The following is a 21,907-nucleotide window of genomic DNA, read 5'->3' as shown; positions in this document are numbered from 1 at the left end:
TGTTCAGGGTCTGTAACAAAGAAAGTGGCTTATTATCACCCACCGGAGGAGTTGTCTGCACATGTACAAATCGGTAATTGCTGCCGCTTAACTAGCAGACTGAATTGAACTTGACATTGAGCCATTATTAGGAAATGAAATGCTGCTTTTGTAATTATGGGAGTTTGGCAGGGGCCCAGTGAATCCCCCCTGTAAGGATCATAAAAAAAGATAATTCAGTTAACTCCACATAGGTGAAGAAGTACATACTGTATGAAGTTTGAGAGTATGCTTGATGTGCAATAAACCTGCATGACATTTATGAACGGAAGGATATTATATGTTTCTTTTCCATGGATTTAGTTTTTTTTCTGGAAGAGATGTCAAGAATGAATTGAATGACTTGCTGTTCAAACATCCCTTTTAACTTTACATGAATCAGTGACAGCATTAGTAAAGTCCTGTGTTCACATCAAGACATCAAGACATCTGGGTCATTATGAACCTACCAGTAGGTGGAAGATATCTACGGGGCCTGGTGTCAATTTGAAGTGCTCTTTTTGGGAGGAGGGAGAATACATAAGTGGTATACTGCTTTAATGGAGTGATGTTGTACTTTACCTCCACATCCATCAAGTTGGTTTATCTAACCAACAACAAAAAAATATCAATTTTGACAATTATCTTACAGTGCTGATAGGAAAGGCATATGGGAGTAAGTAGGGCAGAAGGGACAAACCATAGTGTCACCACAGTCTGGCTTACTGGATGCACAGTCCTGGGATAGGATGTCAGGATGCTAGGATGCTATGGCAGCTATCTAGTCAAGGCAATTGAAAGGAGGCTGAGTTACAAAAAAAAGGTCTGAGCTTAGGGGTATGACACATGCGCAATGGAACTGAAGCTGCTCAGCCTCATTTTACTGGCCTTGTATCTAGTTTGCAAGGGTGTCATTGCTGCGGCTTAGCGCTGCCCAAGATTGTGACTGATTTAAAGACATACAAGCCAGAATGTTTTTTCCACCCTATTCCAGAATGACAAGCGGTGTAGCCAGACCATACTCCAACGCTGACACAGAGCTGGAGAGACAGGTGTAGGCTATGTGAGGCTAGTGCCGCCAGGATGCACCCATTTTTTTTTATTTCTAAGCTTTTTAATTAACATTTTAGATGTTTAGGTGATTAAATGCCTATGCCACAACACAAAATCAGCATAGTGAGCCTTTACTGTTTGTGAATTTGTAATGCACAAGTTCTGCTGATGGAAAGTAATGCTTGATTAGTTTTTTTTTCATCTTTCTTGATTTTATAACTTTTTCTTATCTTTTATCCAGTATATCTCCCTGTTTCCTCTTTTTTCCTTCCTATAAAGCACTTTTTAACTTCAGTTGTTACAAGTGCTGAGTGCTATATAGAGAGTTGATTAAAATGATGGTAAATCATTCAAAAACTTGCCAGCACACTTGTCTGACGTATATTAAAATCAGTTAATGAGAGTGTTAAAAAAAATGAATGACATAAAAGAACCGTCCTGCTGTGATACTGGCACCTAGTGGCACTATATTCAGATGGTGGACTGAGCGTTCATAAATAGTCATAGTTACAAACTGATCCTGAGTAGGGACATAAGCGTATTAAAGCTCCTTTGAGGACAGCTTCACTGAACTGAAATGAGGCGTTACTTACCTACTTGCCCGCAGTATGATGCTAATACAATATGGCAGCTCAGGGCGGTTCAATGCTACTTTCTCAGCCTCACCAAGTAATTGGTGACCCAGCACTGAAATCTGACATGGGCTGCTCGAGGAACCGGTCCCAGAAAAAGCAAAAGAAAGGGTCACTCCTACATGGGATTGTCATACCTTCAGTAAAAAGCATGTGACAAGCAAAAGCAGCCACTCATACAGAGAGAGGCACAGACCTGTTTGACACAGGTTTGGTTTAGACTTCAGTCTCATCATTTTGTGTGTTCTGTGGAAGGGATTGTGGTGGCATTCACTTCAAGTCTCAACATTCCTTCAAGAGGCGAATTTGTGGAGCAATGGAGCAAGTTTGTCTGAGCTATCTGACAGTTTCTGTACCTGCACCTAAAATATGCAAGTTTTCTCCTAAAATCTCAGCATGTCACACAAAAGTCCACCTGTGAGATTCCTACAGAGCACACATCAACTGTCAGATATTTTTAGACTTGCACTTCATGTCCAGTTTGAAGGCCTTATGGATCTCCAGCTGATGCTCACGCAGCATTACACATCTCATCATATATTCATTTGATTTCTAAGTGCATTTTTTTTTTTTTGCACTGAGCCGAATGACTCATAAATCATAGCTCAGTTTGTTCCTCTCATGTAATGTTATCAAATGTAATCCAGAAGCACTGAATCAATGTGCACATCGTGTAGCAAAACAGAGACACTTACATTTATTGGCAATAAATGACATTAAGAAACATTGTAAAGTCAGTGAATGTTCGGCTGAACGTGCAAACAAAACAGAAGAAATCAAGAATCTGAACAGTCCATACATTTCCAAACAATACTGAGAAAGAAAATGTAAACAATAAACCTAAGAAGAGAAAGAAAAATATCTGTTTATGTAAATATACAATACAATGCCTCCATAAAGCCTCACAGTTACTCTAGGTAGACTTGCAGTTCCCAATCTGGCCTCTTCATACTGCCCGACTGCACCTGCAGCACGCTCCAAACTTCAAACTACTAGATTAAACATGAGATTAAACCCATCTCACCAGTAAAACCACTGACTCGTTTCAGCAACATCCTTTCTCTGCGAATGTTGTTGCTTTGTTGTCACGGAGATGGGATTATGACAGATACGACCATCTGTTACCATATAAGCGAAACTCCATACTTTGATCACATGATAAAAAACAAAACCATCTCTATGACAACTGAACGTCAGCTGAAGAAGACCCTGAGATACAGGTGAAAGGATTCTGTTGTACCTTCATATACTTCCATTGCTATACAATTACGGCTGTCCTCAATTAAAGACACTCGCAATTTTTAACCTTTAATGGATCACTTGATTTGTTGAGTAATCGACAGATCTGTAAAACTGAGTTTCTGCACAAAGAATCCTGCAAAAGCACCTCTTGTAATCTTGTGTTTACCAAAGATATGCTCATACGTTTCTTGGAAAAAGATTATTCATGAAAAAAGCATAAAAAATGAATAATTGACGAGAGAAATCTTAGTCAACTAAGACAAAACGACTTGGCTAGGAGGCGTCAGCCCTATGAGTCCTCCCAGCCATGACAATGCTGATCTCCAGGTCCTGTAATGCCTGTAATGCTTGATCCCAATATTTAAAACATACTTGTATGTCATGTAAAAAGACATCTGACAGTCTCATTGTTACTGGGACAATGTAGAGTATTCAGCTCTACTGCTGTTTGGCTGCGCGGGTTTGATGCCAAATCATGTGTTTGTGTTTTGTAAATCCCCTGAGAAGCCTGGTATTTTTTAGGTTTTTTTTGCATTGACTTGAATGGTCATGGGTCAACTAGTTCACTGAGCAGACTTTTCTCTATGATTCCGATATAGTATTTCTCGACCTTTGTGCAGGGGTAATTTGCTTTTCCCATGCTTCTTACATGACCTTACAGGAAAAAGCTGTTTTTTGTTTGTAAGATGTGGGACTCGGACTACTACTCCTCATTGGACCCTGAGGCTGGCAAATACTTTTACACGCTTTACTCCATTTCGTATGATTTTTCATTGTGGCAATTTGTGTCCACTTGGCTTTATTATGGGGAACTTGTGTTCTTGTGGTGGTTATATTTTAGCTGTATGTGACAAATTTGTCTGAGCTCGTTTCTTTATTCTGCCTTGTATTCTCAATTCTAACAAGAAGATCCTTTGGTTCCTCACACTCATTTTTTTTATTCACTTCTCCATTGCTTTTTCTCTAGTAATAGACCCATTTTACTACCTGTGTTTATTTAGTTCTCCACCTCCTTGCCTCTCATTAAACATATTTCATGGTTTTCTATGGAAGTATCATAGAAGCTTCCACATGTCAAAACATGCTAGATGAGCTTTCCCCACACTAAGTATTTAAGGCGTAGATGAGCTCCCTCCATTAAGCTGATGGTTAGAAATAAGCACAAACAGAAATTGGGTTTAAGTTTACAAAACATCCTTCCTCCTAAGGTGTGTGGGGGGAGGATATTTCATCATTCTCCAGGATTAATTGGATCATAAAGAGTTGGAAAAGTCAGTAGTTTAAGTCAGTGGGGAGTCACAAGATGTAGCTGAGGGGTCACAGAGCAGGAAAACACACAAAACATGATTCTGTTGTATATTTTTTCTTTCTTTACTTGCTTTTTGTGGAACAACTGGTTGCTCTAACCTCTTCAAACACTCACAGATTATGGACATTATTCATGTGTAACAAGGACTCCCAGCAACTTCATTTAATGGGGGCATAAAATTGAAGATTTATTTTAAATAATTTCTAAAATATTCTCAAACAGATAGGTCACTTTTACTGCATGATATCTGTTTATAATCATTGAAATTATTTCATTTTTTAAACTTACAAGTCACACCTGCCCAAACAGTTGTACAGATTGTAGAGTGTGTGGAAGAATGACCAGACCTCATGGTTTTCAGTAACTTGGTTCAGAAGTTGTCTCAGGCCGCCCCTTAGTGGCCACCTGGTTTAATTACATAGTAGAATTATGAGCTCTCTTTTTTCAACATATTTATTTTCCTTTTTTTATCTTGTTCTTGTTTACAAATTAATTGTACAAATACAACCAAGAGGTTTAAAAGGAAAGTATGTGAATCACTGTGACTGTATACAAAACTTTATTAACATAAGTGCTTAGTTTCTGCTGTTAAATTGTTATAAAAGTCATTTATTGAAATTAAGTTATGGATGGAAGTCTGAAAGCTAACACGAAGGCTGGCCAGCTAGCTTTTACACTTTTCTACGGTGTAACAGCAATAAAAAGCAGCACATTCATAACACGATAGCTCGGTTTGTGTGTATACTGCAGACAGAGATGCTTTTCTTCGACTCCTTCTTTGAAAGCTCTAGTAGTGTTTGAGCAGCCAGGTGGGTGTGGATCCTCCCGGCTGGACAAAGTAGCTCCACCACCAGGGCTTCTCTGCTCTCTCCTCACGGTTGTTGCTCAAATCGGCCATCAGCGTGTAGCGCTCATACTGATTATAAGGGTCAAAGCGGTCATAGGTGCCCATAGATGGGATGGTGTCGTCCTCCTCTTGCTGGTCAAGCTCTGGTGCAGCTTTCTGCAACACGAAGTCCACTCGGCCTGCTGTCTGCATGCGAGGAGGCAGGTGGACTTTCTTTAAAGCTCTGGTGTAGCCCGGGGCCGAGGCGCTCACAACGTAGATTCCGGGCGTGAGAAGGCGCCAGTAGTCTCCGTTTTCAGCTGGGCAGGGAGAAGAAGGCTGAGCATTCGGACTTATATCTGTGTTTTTTTGAAGGGGCACTCCACTAATTTAACACTTTAGGGGAATATTTGTGAAAAGACTCAGGTTTATACCAGGCAGGGAAGGTCTAATGCTGCATTGATGTCAAATAGGTCGGATGGGAAAGATTCTCATGTTTACAACTTGCAAGCGTTCACGTCATTGGACAAAAACAGCGGTATGATAACAGAGTTGGTCGTGTAAGGATTAAAAACACTGTGCATTGAAAATATTAGACATTATTCATTAAATGGGGCTTTAAGGACTTTAAATGAGACTTTGTTTGAAGAGAGGAACCTGTGTTTGGTTTTCAGGCACTTTCAATCAGATATATGAAAGCTTTCCAAAAAATCTGAGCTTCTCGTGGTGATAATTCTGTTGCCATGAATGCTATTTAACAGCCAGAAACTGGTAATTACAGTCCATATATTCAACCATTATATTATAATATACAATATGTTTCACCTATAAAGTCCGCTAGCTTTATGCAAGCGTGATACTAAATGGCTGGAGTGCCCCTTAACACAATGTGTCACCTTGGTTATAATTACTTCAAAAATGGACCAGAAAACAAATCTAGTGTCATTGGCTTGTTTTGGCTAATTCATCCTTTGATGCATCTTGTGAGCAGCTGTTATTACCTGTTGTGACGTCATGCTGTATTCCTCGGACTGATATTCCTCGGACTGATATTCGTGCACCTTTGATAGCATTTCCCTCTGCGTCTTTTACGAGTCCTTTGATACCTAGATGGGCCTGGGGAACAACACACGACACGCCACTTACAAAGAACAACTTTAATTGCAAGTTTACTTAGTTAGTGAGCTGAGGAGGAGTCATCAGCCACTCATGGTTTTGCACATCTTCATGTTTCATTGCGCACATTAATGCCTGTTTACCAATATTAGCCAGCAGTTATCATTCAAAAAGCAGCAGAAGCCCCACTGTTGGGATCCACATAAGTAGTAAGCCTAGTATAGCCTCCACTTACGCTATAGTTAAGAGGCAATATGTGTGTGTGTGTGTGTGTGTGTGGAGGGGGGGTGCATCGCTAAGCCAAACACCACGATAAACAAAAAAAGAAAAACTGAAAAACGTAACCAAAATCATGTTCTTACCGCTTCCATAAACGTGATTAAAGCCTCATGGTTTTCATGCCAGCTGATATACAATTCCTCTTCAGGGGGAAATTTATCACAACCCAGCTCCACAGTCACCTCAAAACAGTTGGTGTGAAGATAGTTGAAGTCTTGCATGCCTAACGAAAGACAAAAACAAAACTGCTGTACCCAGAAATCCAGGAGAAACCGTGCTGACCTTATGTTTCCACCTCTTACCCCTTCCCTGATATTCCATCATAACTGCTCCTACAGCGACCCCCAGTGGCTTCATCTAACATTTTATTTTTTATTCCACTCAGAAACAAACGCTGTAACACTGATACTCAGGAATAATGTTCACTTTGTCAACTCACCACCTGAAATGCTGGACCACTGTGCTCCATTAATGGTTCCTTTCTGACTGTGAGTGCGAGATGATCCGCACTGGGCATTTTCATTGGACATCGTCTCATGGGCATTCGCATATGTTTTTGCAAGAAGCTTGAATACCTGCGGAATAAAAAACATAGGGTATTTTTCTTCTTTCAGATCAACACAGATGATGAAAATACAAACACTAATGCACATTAAGTCTTGAAATATGTCCAAAATTGAGAACGCAGTAAAATAATAGTAAAATGGTTCATTTAAGTTTATCAAGGCCACTCCATGACATGTTTTTGTTCTTTTATTTTGTGGATTCAATGGACTTTGACTGTGTTTCAAGGTACCCTCTCACCTTGTCATCTGGTGTCGGGGAGAACAAGTTGCGTCCCAGTGGGTGTTTGGACAGATCGTAGGGGTAGGACACCACCAGGTCCCCACCGTGGAAGTTAGCAGACAGCACAAACGGGATGGAGCGGATCCATTTCATGATGGCGTAAGTCTCTGGTGCAACCTGGATTGCAGCATTAAGACTTATTTGGACCGGACCAAGAAATGAAACAAATCAGGTTTATTTGATTTAAAGTGGTAGAGCGGTTCTTTAGCAATGTCGCCCAGTAGGCCATAAAATATAATTCACTGACATGACGTATATGGATAAGGATTCATACTGTACCTTACCAAACCAGTAATAGTCTGGGATTGGGATGTGATCGGTGCGGTAGCCTTTCAGTCTGCGGCGGTTGTAAACGATGGAAGTCAAATCGGGGAAGTTTCTGTTCAGGTCGATGTTCTGAGCATTGCTCCGGCCGATGTTCAAATTTTCATACCTTGGACCCTGTGGTAAGTGGGAAAATTAGACTATGATGGATATCATTCATTTAGAGATACCCTATTATGCTAGCTTTCAGGGTCATATTTGTACTTTTCGGGTCAGCTGCAATAGGTTTACATGCTTTGATCTTTAAAAAACACATTGTATTTCTCATATTGTCCATCGCTACAGCCCCGTGTGGCAGGCTCTGTCTGAGCTTCTCATGGTACAAGGTATTTAAATATCTCATAAGCTCAGGTAGGTTTCAAATGACAAGGACGTGTGGATTGTTAGGATATTTTGGTTTGTTTTTCAAAAGTATCACAAAACGAATGGCTCTAACAGCACAGCGATATTTGCACAATTCTATGAAAAACTGACCTCTTCCTCGTCATCACTGTAGCTGATTTCTTGTTGTCCAGAAACAGCCAGCTCATAGCCGTCAGGGTTCATGGAGGGCAGAATATGGATGCGGGTGGTGTTGATGAGGGTCTGTATGCGCTCGTTCCCCAACAGATACTCTGAGCATATGTACTGAGCGAAGTAGATCAGCAACTGGCGGCCTACGACTTCATTTCCATGCATGTTGCCGATGAACTTAATCTCTGGCTCGACTACAGAGGGTCACATTTGCAGTAAATGGTCTAACTTCCCTGATAAGTAAATGAATGCAGACAATCTTTGACTATCTTTTTTACTTACGCAGCTCGTGTTCGCCGGGGTTGTTTGAGAACTCGATCACAAGTAGCTCCCTGCCCTCCACGCTGCGGCCAATGCTGTAGGTTTTCGCTATGTCAGGGCATTGCTCCTCAATTTTCTTCAAGACAACGATCATCTGAGCATTGGAGTGATAGCTGAATTGAATGTCGGTGGCGGCCTCCTCGGGATGAGGAATTTCCATGCTGTCAACGGCCTCTACATCCTGCTCTGCTGTAAAGACAAATTGGCATAGTCTTATCAGTTTTGATCAATGTGCTTTTACATCTAACAGTGGCTGGCCACATTGAAGATCTGTTTCTGATGCTGTCGACATTCTTGTAAGGCTTCCAGGCTATAAATAGAGCCCTTGAAGACTCCGGCGTGTACAGAAGAAACCAAAAAGAGAGTGTGGAAACAAGTCGATATAACACCAAATGCCTGACAGACCGAATGCGCTAATTTGAGCTGACACGTTAAACTGGCAAACCGGCTGAAGTCTGCCCTTATTTTTGTATTCGCACTTAGACCAATAATAGCTCTGAAACAACATGGAACACTTCAAACCTCCGCGCTGGCAGATTCAAATGACCGAGGAGACTATCTGTCAAAACGTTCCTACTGGTTTAACTGCACGATTTGTGCAATGTAAATCTCATTAAAGGTTCGATCTTCATCTCTGCCAGAGCTTGTATGTATAACTGACTCTTTCCCATTTCATAGAAATGCATACGCTATAGAATATGAGGCAGCAGCCATACCCCTCTTCATCTGTTTTGATTTAACTATAGATCTCCAAGACACATTGAAACTGAGGGCTAACGTGTTAAAAAATGACTTTTTAATAAAGTGACTGCGAAATATTGCACCAACTTTCCCCTAACACATCAAAACAGGAACAAGGACATCAGTTTGATATTTAATATAAATATGGGAATAATCAGAGGCCCAATAATTAGAGCCATCCTGCTGCCAGACATCTGAACTGAATTCCACATAGATGAAAATGTCTTTCACTCCATTAAAAGGTGAGATATTTTCATATAGTAGCATCGGTTAAGACAGTGTAGTTAATTTTACTGGTTGACTTTAAGACTCTTAGACCATGTACACCCTTTACTGTGCCCAAATGCTACAAATATACGACTAAATGCTCAAATCAGTTCCTTCTGTCATGCACAAGTTCCTGCTCTCATATGGCTCACACATGATTTCTACCGGGAGTTCCAGCAGAGTATCTTTTTTTTTTTTTCTTAATAAACATTTTTCTGACTCCAAGAAGTTACAGCCGTTCTAAGAAAATAATGTTAGACAATGTTTGCCTCTCTGTGGTGCATTAAGGCGCTGTGTTTACGGATAGCCTGTTAATGAAAACACTAGACAACAGCCACAGGACAGTGTAAGTGAGGGTTTATGTAGGGAAATGAGGCGTTCCAGTTGGATTTTATTTTGAGGTGAGCCACATGAGCATGTATGCGAACCAGATGCACCAGATGGGCTATACTTGTGTTTCTCTTGCAGATGAAAAAGGTAAAAACCCAAAATATTTAAAGGCCCCATATATAATGTATGCATTATAATAATTTTCAGGCTCATTCTTATAAATTGGGTTTAAGCTCGAACATATTGACATGCTTTAATGTTAAAAACACATTATTTTTCTCAAAGTTCGGTTTAAGCGCCTGTCTCTTTAAGACCCCCTCCTGAAAAGCCCAGTCTGCTCTGATTGGTCAGTGTTTCTGGGTCTTCCGCATCTGTGCTCTCTGCGTCTCTGCACCGCCATTGCAGCCGGTGAACGGCACTGTAGCGACACTTTCTACCTATATATACTGTAGTATAGTTGTGACATCACAACTGTACAGAAGTCCTGATGGCTCATTTAAAGACCCAGTTTCTGAATATCGTCCATGTGCATTGAATGTTTTTATATTTTCACTGTATTCATAAAGCACCTTCTTTATAACTTTAAAAAAAGGCATGTAAATCTTACTTTTTACATGGGGTCAAAACAAAATGATATCATCTGCCCATTTAACACAATCAGTTACAATTACATCAACTCATAGAAAGCAAATACATTTTTTTATGATTTTAGATCATTTTTAGAAAATTTTAGCACTGACCTCTTCCAGACATTTGAATTAAATAAATAAAAAAGAAGAAATATCAATTGGGATTGAAAGGGTTTTCAAAATAAAGGTGCAAGATGGTGCTATGTATGATATTTTCACTTTGAATCAATTGATCGATCGTTGATCGTTGAATCAATACATCGATCCAGATCCATGTGTCGTTACACCACTACTTTTTACTATATAGGACCTTTAAATATTAGCAAGGATAGTTGTCAAAGCCAAAACTTAAATCAGGTCATTAAGGTCAAGGTCAGTATTGTCCTTAGTTCTCACCTCTGAGGCCCTCCAGCGGGTCATAACATCCCTCTTGTTCGCTGACAAAGAAGCGGTCGCAGTCCAGGAAGTAAGGCCAAGCCATCTCTATCCCATCAAAAGCGTGGCTGCATCTTTTACGCACCGCCTCACAGGTGCTGCGACAGGGCTTCAGCACCTTCTCCTTCTCACAGCGGGGCGCCAACACGGAGCAGCCCAGCATGCGTATTTCAGGATTGCATTCTCCCTTGAGCAGAGATTCAACCACGCTCATGAGGAGGTACTCGGCGCCGGCCTCAGCGTCTTCGCGGGTCTTGTGGCCGAGGATGTTAGGGAACATGGTCTGAGTGTAGGCCATGTCATCGCAGTAGGACAGTAACACATCTGTGCATTTGGCTGAGAAACAACATTTAGATAAGTTAGGGACATTTTCAATTCAATTCAGCTCAATTCAATTCAATTTTACTCACCGATGACTGCCTCAGCCCATCCCCTATTAGTATCTCAAACATTCTGATGACACATCCATACTCTCACTCTTATCAGACAATGACTCACTCACAGCCTACCAACAAACTGTCACTCACTCCTCAAACTGGTGTGCAGACTACCCCCTTCTTCTTAATATCATGAAAACAAAAGAAGTCATATTTGACGCCTGCAGAAAAACTACTCCAAACAACTCCATACTCATCAACAACCAACCAGTAGACAAAGTTGACAGCCTTAAATACCTCGGCATCACTATCAACAACAGAATCACCTTCAATCAACACACCATGGACATCCACGAACACTGCCAAGAAAAACTCTACGTCATCCGCACACTCAGGTCTGTTCTGTGAGGCCTGTTAAACCCCACCTTCTGCTCCTTCTGCACTGTGCCCTCACTTTTTTTTTACATTTCTTCCCAGTTACAACAGAAACAAGCTCATAAAAGTCACTGTAACCTGCTCAAAAATAATTGGCCTCCCCACCCCTAATCTACCAGCCCTGGTTGACGATGCCATCACCCACAAAGCACATGACCCCTCACAACCCCTATTCCTACCCCCCCACCCCCACACACACACACACAGTCAAATCACCCCCAATCTGAACAATCTGTTATGTCAAGACACTTTACATATAGAGTAGGTCAAGACCACACTCTGTGTCTTATTTATGATTTACAGAGACCCAACAATTCCTCTATAAGCAGCAATAAGCCGCTCATTCTTATCTTATCTTATTTTAAAAGTACATTTTACTTATTAAGATGAGGCATCCAGACAAGTATCTCACACTTAATGATGAGCCTCACCATGGCTGTCTTCAATCATCTGGCCCCAAATATTTCTATTATCTCTGGAATTAGAATTTGAATATTTCATACTGTCATTGATCATCTAAAAATACACATGATGGTCTTATGGCTTTCGGGCCAGACTCCATTTAAGACTACACCCATGCAGCGTGACTTGTGATCTCATTCTTTGTTGTTGTTAAAAACACTGACTCACAATGATATAACTGCACGAAAAGCTTGACCTGTCAGGGAGATTTAGAGCCTGATCTTTCTCTGGTGTGAAAAGTATGTGGTTTTAAGCTCAAACATCAAAGCTCCAATTTATGGAGTTAAACAGTCCAGGGACGTGATCAGCTGCTACTAAATGAGGCAAAGCTGGATGGCAAACAGCTCACGCAGGACATCGCTCTCCCTCCCAGCCCATACTTACGTTTTTCTTCCACTGTCAATGGCTTGCACTGTCCTGCAAGACACATCAGCATATCATTAGCAGACAGACACTAGATGGCAGAGCGGTGTCTGCAAATGCCTCAGTGTGGCCTACAAAATACTCTGCCTCTGGCTATGCTTCTGAAGTTTTTTAAAATGCCTGTCTGTCTTTAAATGTAGCATTATATCACTAGGACTTCAACATATTTTACAAAACTATACACTTTAATAATTTAATCTGATAAGCATGCCTTCATCTTGAATATATAGTACTATTTGCAAATCAGGCAAACATCTAATCACATTTACTATCATTTTGTGGCTTCAAAAGTTACTTTTCAGTATTTTCCACATGTTTAACTGCATGAAAATCAGCTTCTGTGTCTAGAAAACTGCAGTCAACACATGAAAATATGTCCAATTTATGTTGCATGTTCCAGATGCACGAATAATAATAATAGTCATCACAAAAAAGGTGAAAAAAACTTTACCTCGAAATCCTGGGTCACACCGTGGAGGAGCACAAGACACAAGGGCCAACAACTGCAGCAGGATCAGCAGCATGATGCTCTTTTTCCGCGGTTTATATTCCCTTTCGATGTGGCACCTCACACACGCAGTCACAGGGTGTGTGCGTCAATTTCAAAGTCTGCAGAAATTCCCCCTCAACTTCCTTCACTTTATTACACGTATTACGGTCAAATATCAAGTTACAGAGGAGGTGGCTCTGAGGTGAAGTAGGGACACGGTCGATTTTGCGAATATTGCGCATATTCACGGAGATTTGAGTTAAATAAATGACTAAAAAGGCACGTCCATATTCTCTTTCCCCCGCTTTTGAGTTTTAACTGTTGACTTGTTGCTTCAGGGGAGTTTTTGATTTTGGATATAAATTAATAAAGTGCAAGTGTCCTTTTAATATCCATTTGTTATTCGCACCTGTTTTTTATTTGTTGTTTTTGTGTTTTTTATATTTATTTATTAATTTATTATTATTGCACAATCAAAATGCATGCATTATTCAAGATAATAGTTAAAGTTAAATAGTTAAAAAAAGTTAAATAGTTAACCAAACCGAGTGAATGACATCATTAAAAGTATTCTCACCTGGTTTGTTCGTCATCCTTCTTCAGTCAGGTTCAGTTTGGCTAATAACGCAGGGTCCTTAATTGGCGGGAGGAAGAAAATGGCGTCATTAAAGATGCCTGTTTGGGTCACTACATAAACACGAAAATATTAAATTAATATGAGCAGTTTTGTTGTGCCCATTTGAACTCTCTTTTCTTGTCTCAGTTTTGAAATATATATCTACTGTATATTAGCGTAAACTAGTTGTAATTACCAACTTTAAGGAATAATGATGTTAAAGGATAGCAGCTAAGCTAGTTTTTTAATCTCTTTTACTAATTTGGTCTCGTGTGAAATGATGGTTTTGAACTGACGACTGACTTCAAAATGTTATATGTACAATAAACAAAGTAGCCGATCATCCTTGCTAGCAGCGCATTAAACCACAGAATGTGATAGTTTTTTAAGCTAAGTTAAATAACCTTAAACAGATCCAAACACACACTCCTTTTTTTTCTTTATTTTCTTTCATTCATCAAATCACCTTAACATTTTGGTTCCATATATATACAAAACTAATGTTAGCACTAATTGAGGCCTGTTATTTAGCACCAGATTTGATTTTCATTACCATTTCAGTCCTCTGTCTGCCTGGAAACATACGTTGAAACGTTAGCGCAGCCGACCTAACGTAGCCTAGGCTACATATCAGCGAAGAAGCAGAGCAATCTGTGGAAATATTAGATTTATTAAAACATTGTTTCCATCCTTGGCAAACATGTCATAATTCAGGCAGAAAGCAGAAATCTTTATTATATTGCAATGTAATTAAATCACATGTAACTAATGTACAAATGGGGCTACGCTAACTCCCACTGTGCTATTGGTTTTGCCTTCTTTGCCCAAGGACACATCCCAGTGCAGATTTTTTTAGGCTCATCCTACTGACAAGAGTCGTGACATCACCCACATTTTCGATTAAAAAGTGAAATTCTGGTGTAAAATCATCCCAGGGTCTTTTTTGGTAAATAACTCTTATCATGCTACTGCAGGGGTTTGGTGTTATTTTGAGCAGTAATAGTGGTTTAATAAGCCGTTTTAATGCGTTCACTTTGCTTCCCCGAGCTAATTAGTGTTAGCTGCATTCGGTTGTTAGCGACCATCCAGATTTCTCTGTTAATAGTTTTAACACATAAAAAAATGTCTCGATGGCTTATTTGATGAGTGTATTTGCCGAAAAAGACCCTTGGATGATTTTACGCCAGAATTTCACCACAATTTTACTTTAAATCTGGATTATATTGGCTTAAGCTTTACCATTGAACCACATATAATCAAAAGGAGAAAGCTTGGGTGCAGCTGAGGGGGTGGAAGCTGCAGCCATCCCCACTAACTATGATAGGCTACCTGACAATCAAGCAAGTTCTCCTTATTGATTCTCAAAATTACCACTGAGATAGTAAAAACCTTTGATTGTCTCAAGAGAAGACTTAGATTGCTTCAAGACTCAGCTAAGGTGATTGCCACCTGACCTGATTTCTATCCATTTAAACTTCATTGTCAAGTGAGAAGCTCTACTAATTATATGCCATGAGACCATCACACATAGAACATTTTGTCATGGCTACCTACATTGAGCTTCATTATACTGAGCTTGTTTTACTCATTCAACTAATTAAAAGGTCTTCTCTCTCTTCAAGCTGAGCTGATCTGATTTAGCATAATGGAAAGCATGATTATTCATCACGCAGGCAGGCGGGCACAGGACCCCTGGGTTCAATACTGGATATGTGTCTTGAGAGCGAGTTTGACCCTCTGGCTGTAATGAGTGCAGTGAGTTAAGGATGGTGCAAGCCATTGTAAAAAAGAAATACTGTCTCCTAAATCAGGAATATGAATTAGATCCCAGCATTAATTATGCAGATTATTGCGCGGCCCGGCAAATCCTGCTGTTCACCGTATTTCCTATTACTTACTTTTTCACTCAGTTGTTGCTTTTAAACATAAGCGGAGACACATATTTTTCTATGCATCCATTTTCCATTTGGGCAGTTTTAATCACCACTTTCTCCTCTAGCAGTTTCTGATGATTGGGGTTAATTGGACAGTGTGTTCATATAGATAAACCCAGCTTCGGTTCGACCTTGAGCTGCTGTTAGCACAAACTGCTTGAACTCAGAGGTTGCTGGGGGTTGAGTTAGCCCCAAAACAATGGAGATTTCCTTCACTTCATGCTGAAAGTAATTTCTGAGGGTCTGTTTCCATGCATCAAATTAAGAATGAGTCGCAAAAAATCAGGATGACTAATTGACAAAAATGATCTCTGACTTGTCTCTTTAATTACACTTGGCAATTATGCTGCTGCAACAGAGACATCTACACCATGTATCACCTATGATATAATTAGGGCCACGAGGCAGATGGAAATAAAACACTGTGATGCAGAAACAGGTGACTAGCTGGTGGTGCGACAAGGAACCAAAAATAATCCTCATTTATCGTTTAAATAAAAGTCCTATATTTGTCATTTTTAGTGAGCGAGACTGTTAATTGCACTGCTTGCATTTAATTTACAATCGTTCAAATCCAATCAAAAGGGCATTATCTAGATTAAATGGCATTAATGTGAAAACATTAATATTGTTGATAGCTTTACAACTGACAGATTTTATTGCACATATTCCACTAATAGCTAATCACACTGCCAAAGAACAGCGAGTGGCTTACAGGAGGAAAGAAATACATGTGCATGAAGTACATCATTTTAGTAATAAAGCAGCTGGTTAAAGTATAGTGCTGCTGACAAAAGTCACATATTCAAATCTGGCACAAACACAAAACGGTGTTTAAAGCACCTTGAAAGCATTCCTATGCTACATCACATTGCTCCCATTTTATCTAGACAATAAAAGTTGTTCCTGTACAGTGCAAAATATATAATAACATCATGTAAATACCCATAGAAACATTTTCCCCAACCAACTGGCAAGACAGTCAGAAGTTGGCTATCTCTAGTACATTCAGTTACAAACTCACACTTAAAAGGACAGGTCGGTGAAAGTCTATGTTTTTCTTATCGTCAACAAATCCTACAAAGACAAAACCAATAATGAATCGAACAGCCAATGATCACACTCTTCAGATAAACTCACAATCACATTACCCCTGCCTCCACAGGGGCTTAATTCACAAGAGAGTTGGATTTAATTAAATGAATCACGTCAAAAGAGAGAGGCTTTGCAGGCTAAGTGGCGTAGGAACTTGGAGCAAGGTAAAAACGTCCGCTGCAGTACACCTGACATTGAAATAAACTCATTTGTTAACTCCTAAAACCTATTTAAAAACCCATCCACGCTGTTGCACTGGGTGAAATGTTTCCTAGTTACAACGAACCAGGGCGCTGTAGCTTATTTTCAGTGAAACAAACATACCCGTACTGCTGCCATAAATATTCACCAGTGTACCAAATGTGTATACGTGTCTGAAAATAGTCCTCATAAAAATGTGCAATTTTCTCCTGTTTGAGTAACGTTTGCTAAAAACTACAGTGTAGTCCAACTGTTTTGACCAATGATGAAGCCTGTGCTTAAAATGAAAGTTAAATCCATGTTTTTTTTAATCATCATACATGTTTGGTTCATCTGTTTTTCATTTAGATGCAAATCATATGGTATAAGAGCAATGTTTGACAATCTGACAGGTTGTAACCACAGATTGTGTAAAATATGGATGTAGTCTCCGTGACGTCAGCCATAGATTTCTAGGATTCAATGTTGGTGGCTCCTGAAGTCGCCATATTGAATCGCTGTGAGACATGCCAGAGAGGTAAGATTGCTTTAATATAATTCAAACTGGCGGATTATATAAAATCATTTATCACTGATGGGGAAATTAGTTTTAGAGACCAAAACTGTTTTTATACCAGGCTGTAAACATGTTTATTTCTGTGGTAAAGTTGGGCATTTTAACATCGGGGGTCTATGGGGGTTGACTCACTTTTGGAGCTAGACTCAAGTGGCCATTTGAGGAACTGCAGTTTTTGGCACTTCTGCGTCGGCTTCTTTTTTTCTGCCCCGGAGTTCTCCGCTTGTTTCTAAACAACGTGTTCTCATGAACAGGTCCATACCAAATTCTACGAAAAGTTCTGCACAGAAATTCGTACAAAAATACATAGTGACCGACCACAGGACCGGACTGGAAGTCAAAATACGCTAAAGCGGAAGTGCAACAACGCACAACAAAACATGACGTGACTAATTTTAGCCAACTAAGAGTGTTGGTTAGGGTTAGGCATGAAAACACTTGGTCAGGATTTGAAAAAAGGCAGTGGATTGGTTGAATACGGACGGCAATTGAACCCTGCTCCCCTGGCTTAAAGTCATGTGTTTTAGGAGCCAGCCACCCCCCAACCAACCTACCCTACCTCTTTACGTGGCGGCTCGCTCTATTATACTGGGTCACATGCTTTTCCTATGGGGAATACACACACAGTAAATACATTGGATACACACAAATTCCTGCGCATTACTTTTTGTCGTCATATGTACGAAAACTGCATGAGAACAGCCTGTCGTAACACATCGTTGATTTATAGTCTTCTCATAGCACTCGTTGACGATAACAGAAATATAGAACATCACCAGCCTTACCGTTTAATATCATGGTGTACATGTTATTTGCCTTTGGCTCCTGTAACTATAGTTAGCTCTGAGAGAATTAGACAAAGTGCATCAATATTCAGTGACTGACAAGACACTGCGAAGTAGTCTAACATGGTCAATACAGAACATGGCAATAATGTGCAGCAGTTGAGTCTCCACACGCCTAAACGTACATTATCCAGAAGCAGGTGCAAGATAGTCTTTCCTTCTTCTTTTCCACATGGCTCCAACACCTATCGACCACCAGCTTCTAGCTCTGTCCCTGCGTTTTGTGCCAGAGGAAAAGGTCACTGCATGTGGATTTGCCAAAGTCATTACAAAGTGGTTGGTTATAGTACAAAAGGCCACTTTATACATGTCTCTCAAAGAGAAGAAGGGGCCAGGTGTCCGGCTGTGTGGTCCTTCATGTTTGAGATTAATCTGAACCCGTGACTCATTCGATGAAATTGATTTGTCAGATCTGTGTCTGCGTGTGTGTGTGTGAGTGGTTTTGTGTGCTTTGCCATCGTCGATGAATCACACATCTCTTGTTTACTGATTCTGTCTAAGCCAATGTCTCTACATCGTCCCCTATCCGTCTTCCCGTTCGCCACCTTCATCCTCCCCCTCATTACTGTCTTCTCATTCTTCTCCACCCACTACCCTCTTTGTTTTTGCTCCATCTTCGCCCCCCACCCACAATCTGTCCCCTCTATCTTCTCTATTTTCCCTTCCTAACAATATCCTGTCGTCTCTGTCTCTCCTCATTCTTTCCCTCCGCCCACCTTCTTCCAAGAGGCACGCTTTATTTTTGGCCCGTAGTGTGTATCTTGCCGTGTCTGCGCGTTCGCCATTAGCTGATCCTCTGGAGACAGTAGTCGTTCTCTGTGTCTAAAGAGCTGTTATGGCCAGACGAGGGGTACAGGTCACGGCGGAGAAGCCTGTTGACGACAGTAACCAGGACTTTCTTGTACTGCTGACGTAGGAGGGAGTAGGCAAAGGGGTCAGACGCAGCCTTGCTGTAGGTCAGGCACTTACTGATGATTCCCCAGTGGCGGTTGATGTCCACGAAGGGTAGAAGCTCGGCCAACCTGAAGGGGCGGCAGCACAGACATGACTAAACAAAGTACATTTTAATCATAGCTCATTTTTTTCCTTCTATTTTTTATTTATCTGTTATTAGGTAAGACTTAACCTAAGCCTTTAACACGTCAGGGAGTATATGGAAATGATTATGGAAGTTCAAGAAGTAGGACAGGGCTCTTGTGTTTTTTTGTTGTTTTGTTTTTTTCTGTGGGGAGGTCGGTGGAAATAACTGTTCAGGAACAAGTGTCCATTCTATGTTCACCATCATTTGTCGTGTATGCATTTATGTGGATATTGTGAAAAGTATTGCTCCACAAATATGATGACAGTTGAAATAGATTTGAAACCAAACTAAATTCTTAAAGCACCTTCAGTTCTTTTTATCATTAAAGAAGTGCACGTAGGATTCAAAATGTCGACATAAAAGCATAAATCAAAGAAAAGAAAGGAAAGCTTATTCCCCTTTTTATGTAAACATCTAGTGCAACTATCATCATTTGTCTCTAAAAACTGAGTGATTTTCCATTGTGACATGAATTTTGCACATCACCATAAAATAAGTCACAAAGCATAAAAGTAAATGGGTTGCATTTGAGTGTCGTCCAGCTGAGCATAGCTGACTAGATTAAATACAAACCACCATCCTTCATTCTCACGAGGAGGGGCAGAGGAGCTGTTTCTTTTTATGAGATGGCATTTAAATCTTCCATAGAACATACTGTACATATTATAATACGCACAAATGTGTATTTGCTTTATTTCTTTGTTCCAGTTGTTTCATGTAGGCATTTCAAATCTTCCCCTGAATTATACTGTATGTCAATGCCACTGGTGAGGCTTTGGCTTTTTAAAACCCCACCTAATATATGTTTACACCTTATGTTCTGCTAATTAAGGTGATGTTATGGAACAAACATGTAATCAAAGCATCAGGTTGCCACAGAGCAAAGACATTTAAATCACTGAATGATGTGTATAAAAGCTCATTTAAAAGCAGAAAAGATACACGAGGTGGGTCATAATTAGATTATTATTAGACACACCTAACTCTAATATCTCAAACGTTTTTTCCTTGTTAATGTGTCCTCCTGTCTCCACCCATATAGCCTATACATGCGAAACACTAAAACAGACGGATCATGGGCACCACATCTGGCTGACAACTGCTTTATGGGCCCCTGAAGCACTTCCTTTTCTTCTCTTCTCTCTGGGAGCCACCACATTTGTTGCCTTTACTGTATTTATACTGTATTGTGAGTGTTTCGGTGGAAGCAGCATGACAAAAGCCACCTGTTTTCAGGGTTCAATCATGTGACTGTGCATTTGAACGTTGAGTGTTGAATTGTGTCCAATCTGATCTAACGTAGTTAGGGATCTGGTTCACATATTGTGTGTATTGTTGTAAGTGGCTAAATGGTTGTACAGTGAATTGTATGATGCACGTGTTACTTTTAAGTGGACTTACCTTGTGATGACATAAGGAGCAAAGCAGATGATGAATGAGCCGATGAAGATGCTGATCTTCTTCGTGGCTCTCTGCTTTCTCCTCTTTTGCTCTGCTAAACATCTTTGTTTCACGCTGGAAAACAGCAAAATACTTTTAGAGCATGAATTATACATTTATAAGGGAAAACACGCTCATGTGTAAGTTAGACACGCACGAGGAGAACTACCTTGGGTGAATGTCGACCAGTAGAAAAAGAGTCTGCATGGTGATGATGTCGATCCTCTTGCAGTGAAACCTGGCCACTTTCAACACCTTCAAGTAGGTGAAACACAAAATGAGCAGGGAGAGCACGAAACTGGTGGCGTGGAAAACGACGGTGAAGATCGTGAACTTAATCCTGTCGTCGCCCCCCTCGCTCGGCCGCAGCGTGCAGGACGCGTAAACGTGGCTGTAGTCGACCCAGGAGAAGAGCAGCGCCGTCAGGGAGAAGGTGAAGGAGTGGAGCCAGGAGTAGCACACCATGATCAGCGCGTCCTTGTAGCGCATTTTAGTGGAGTAACTGAGCGGGAAGACCACCGCTATCCACCGGTCGATGCTGAGAGCCGCCATGCTCAGCATCGTGTTCGCGGTCAGGAAAGTCTCCAGAAAGCTCACCGTGTGGCAAACGCAATCCCCGAAAGGCTGCTGGTCCCTGATGATCCCCACCAGAGTGGCCGGCATGTTCAGAACAGTGATGAGGATGTTGCAGAAGGACAAGTTCATGGTGAAAACGCCGGGCACCTGTCGGCGTATCTCGGTGCTGTGGACGAAACATAGCAGCACCAACAAGTTTGACAAAAGCGAGACGACCGCGACCGCGATGATGAACAAAGCGAAAAGGATTTCAGCAAAGTCCATGTCTCACTCCGGAAAGCCCGCTCTCGGGTTACCTGCGCCTAATGTCGGTGACGAGCACTTCAGATCAACCATGGTCACCGCGTCGCTCATCACTCCGGCGAATTCTTCTCCCCGATTAAATCCTCACGCGTCCGCGCGCCGCCGTCCCTCTCCAACTTCCACGAGCGCTGTCCAGCGTGCTGAACCGAGCCGCCGCCGCTGCCGCCGCGGCCGCCACCATCTCCCTCTTTA

General features: G+C 40.9%; 2 protein-coding genes across 3 annotated transcripts; both read right to left on the bottom strand.

The window, feature by feature from the left end:
- Positions 1–3,557: 3,557 nt before the first annotated feature.
- On the bottom strand, positions 3,558–13,161 carry LOC310964002 (carboxypeptidase Z-like). 2 transcript variants are annotated; one of them, XM_083936959.1, is made up of 11 exons: positions 13,030–13,161; positions 12,540–12,572; positions 10,843–11,217; positions 8,441–8,668; positions 8,120–8,352; positions 7,601–7,762; positions 7,280–7,438; positions 6,915–7,050; positions 6,559–6,698; positions 6,082–6,196; positions 3,558–5,400 (listed from the first exon to the last, which is right to left on the bottom strand). In XM_083936959.1, the coding sequence occupies exons 1-11, from the start codon at positions 13,100–13,102 to the stop codon at positions 5,042–5,044; spliced, it is 2,013 nt and encodes a 670-aa protein (XP_083793085.1). In that variant the 5' UTR covers positions 13,103–13,161; the 3' UTR covers positions 3,558–5,041. The 2 variants fall into 2 exon arrangements, with proteins under 2 accessions (XP_083793085.1, XP_083793086.1); XM_083936960.1 differs by having other exon boundaries at positions 8,441–8,665.
- A 5,938-nt stretch (positions 13,162–19,099) lies between these two features.
- Positions 19,100–21,676, bottom strand: gpr78b (G protein-coupled receptor 78b; the record flags this gene model as incomplete). Its single annotated transcript, XM_083937370.1, has 3 exons — positions 19,100–19,337; positions 20,798–20,911; positions 21,006–21,676. The coding sequence occupies 3 exons, from the start codon at positions 21,674–21,676 to the stop codon at positions 19,100–19,102; spliced, it is 1,023 nt and encodes a 340-aa protein (XP_083793496.1).
- Positions 21,677–21,907: the final 231 nt, after the last annotated feature.

Source organism: Echiichthys vipera (assembly GCF_963691815.1).
Source record: "Echiichthys vipera genome assembly, chromosome: 22".
Classification (NCBI taxonomy): Eukaryota; Metazoa; Chordata; class Actinopteri; order Perciformes; family Trachinidae; genus Echiichthys; species Echiichthys vipera.
Note: the sequence above shows the minus strand (reverse complement) of the source record. Positions and strands in the feature narration are given on the sequence as shown.

Bases quoted from the DNA above. Each gene is read 5' to 3' on its own strand.
- LOC310964002 (XM_083936959.1), bottom strand. From the start codon at position 13,102: ATGCTGCTGATCCTGCTGCAGTTGTTGGCCCTTGTGTCTTGTGCTCCT. The intron at 7,051-7,279 runs GTGAGAGGGTAC...TTTATTCCGCAG, and splicing joins CCCCGACACCAGATGACAAG to GTATTCAAGCTTCTTGCAAA. The intron at 6,197-6,558 runs GTAAGAACATGA...GTTGTTCCCCAG, and splicing joins TAATCACGTTTATGGAAGCG to GCCCATCTAGGTATCAAAGG.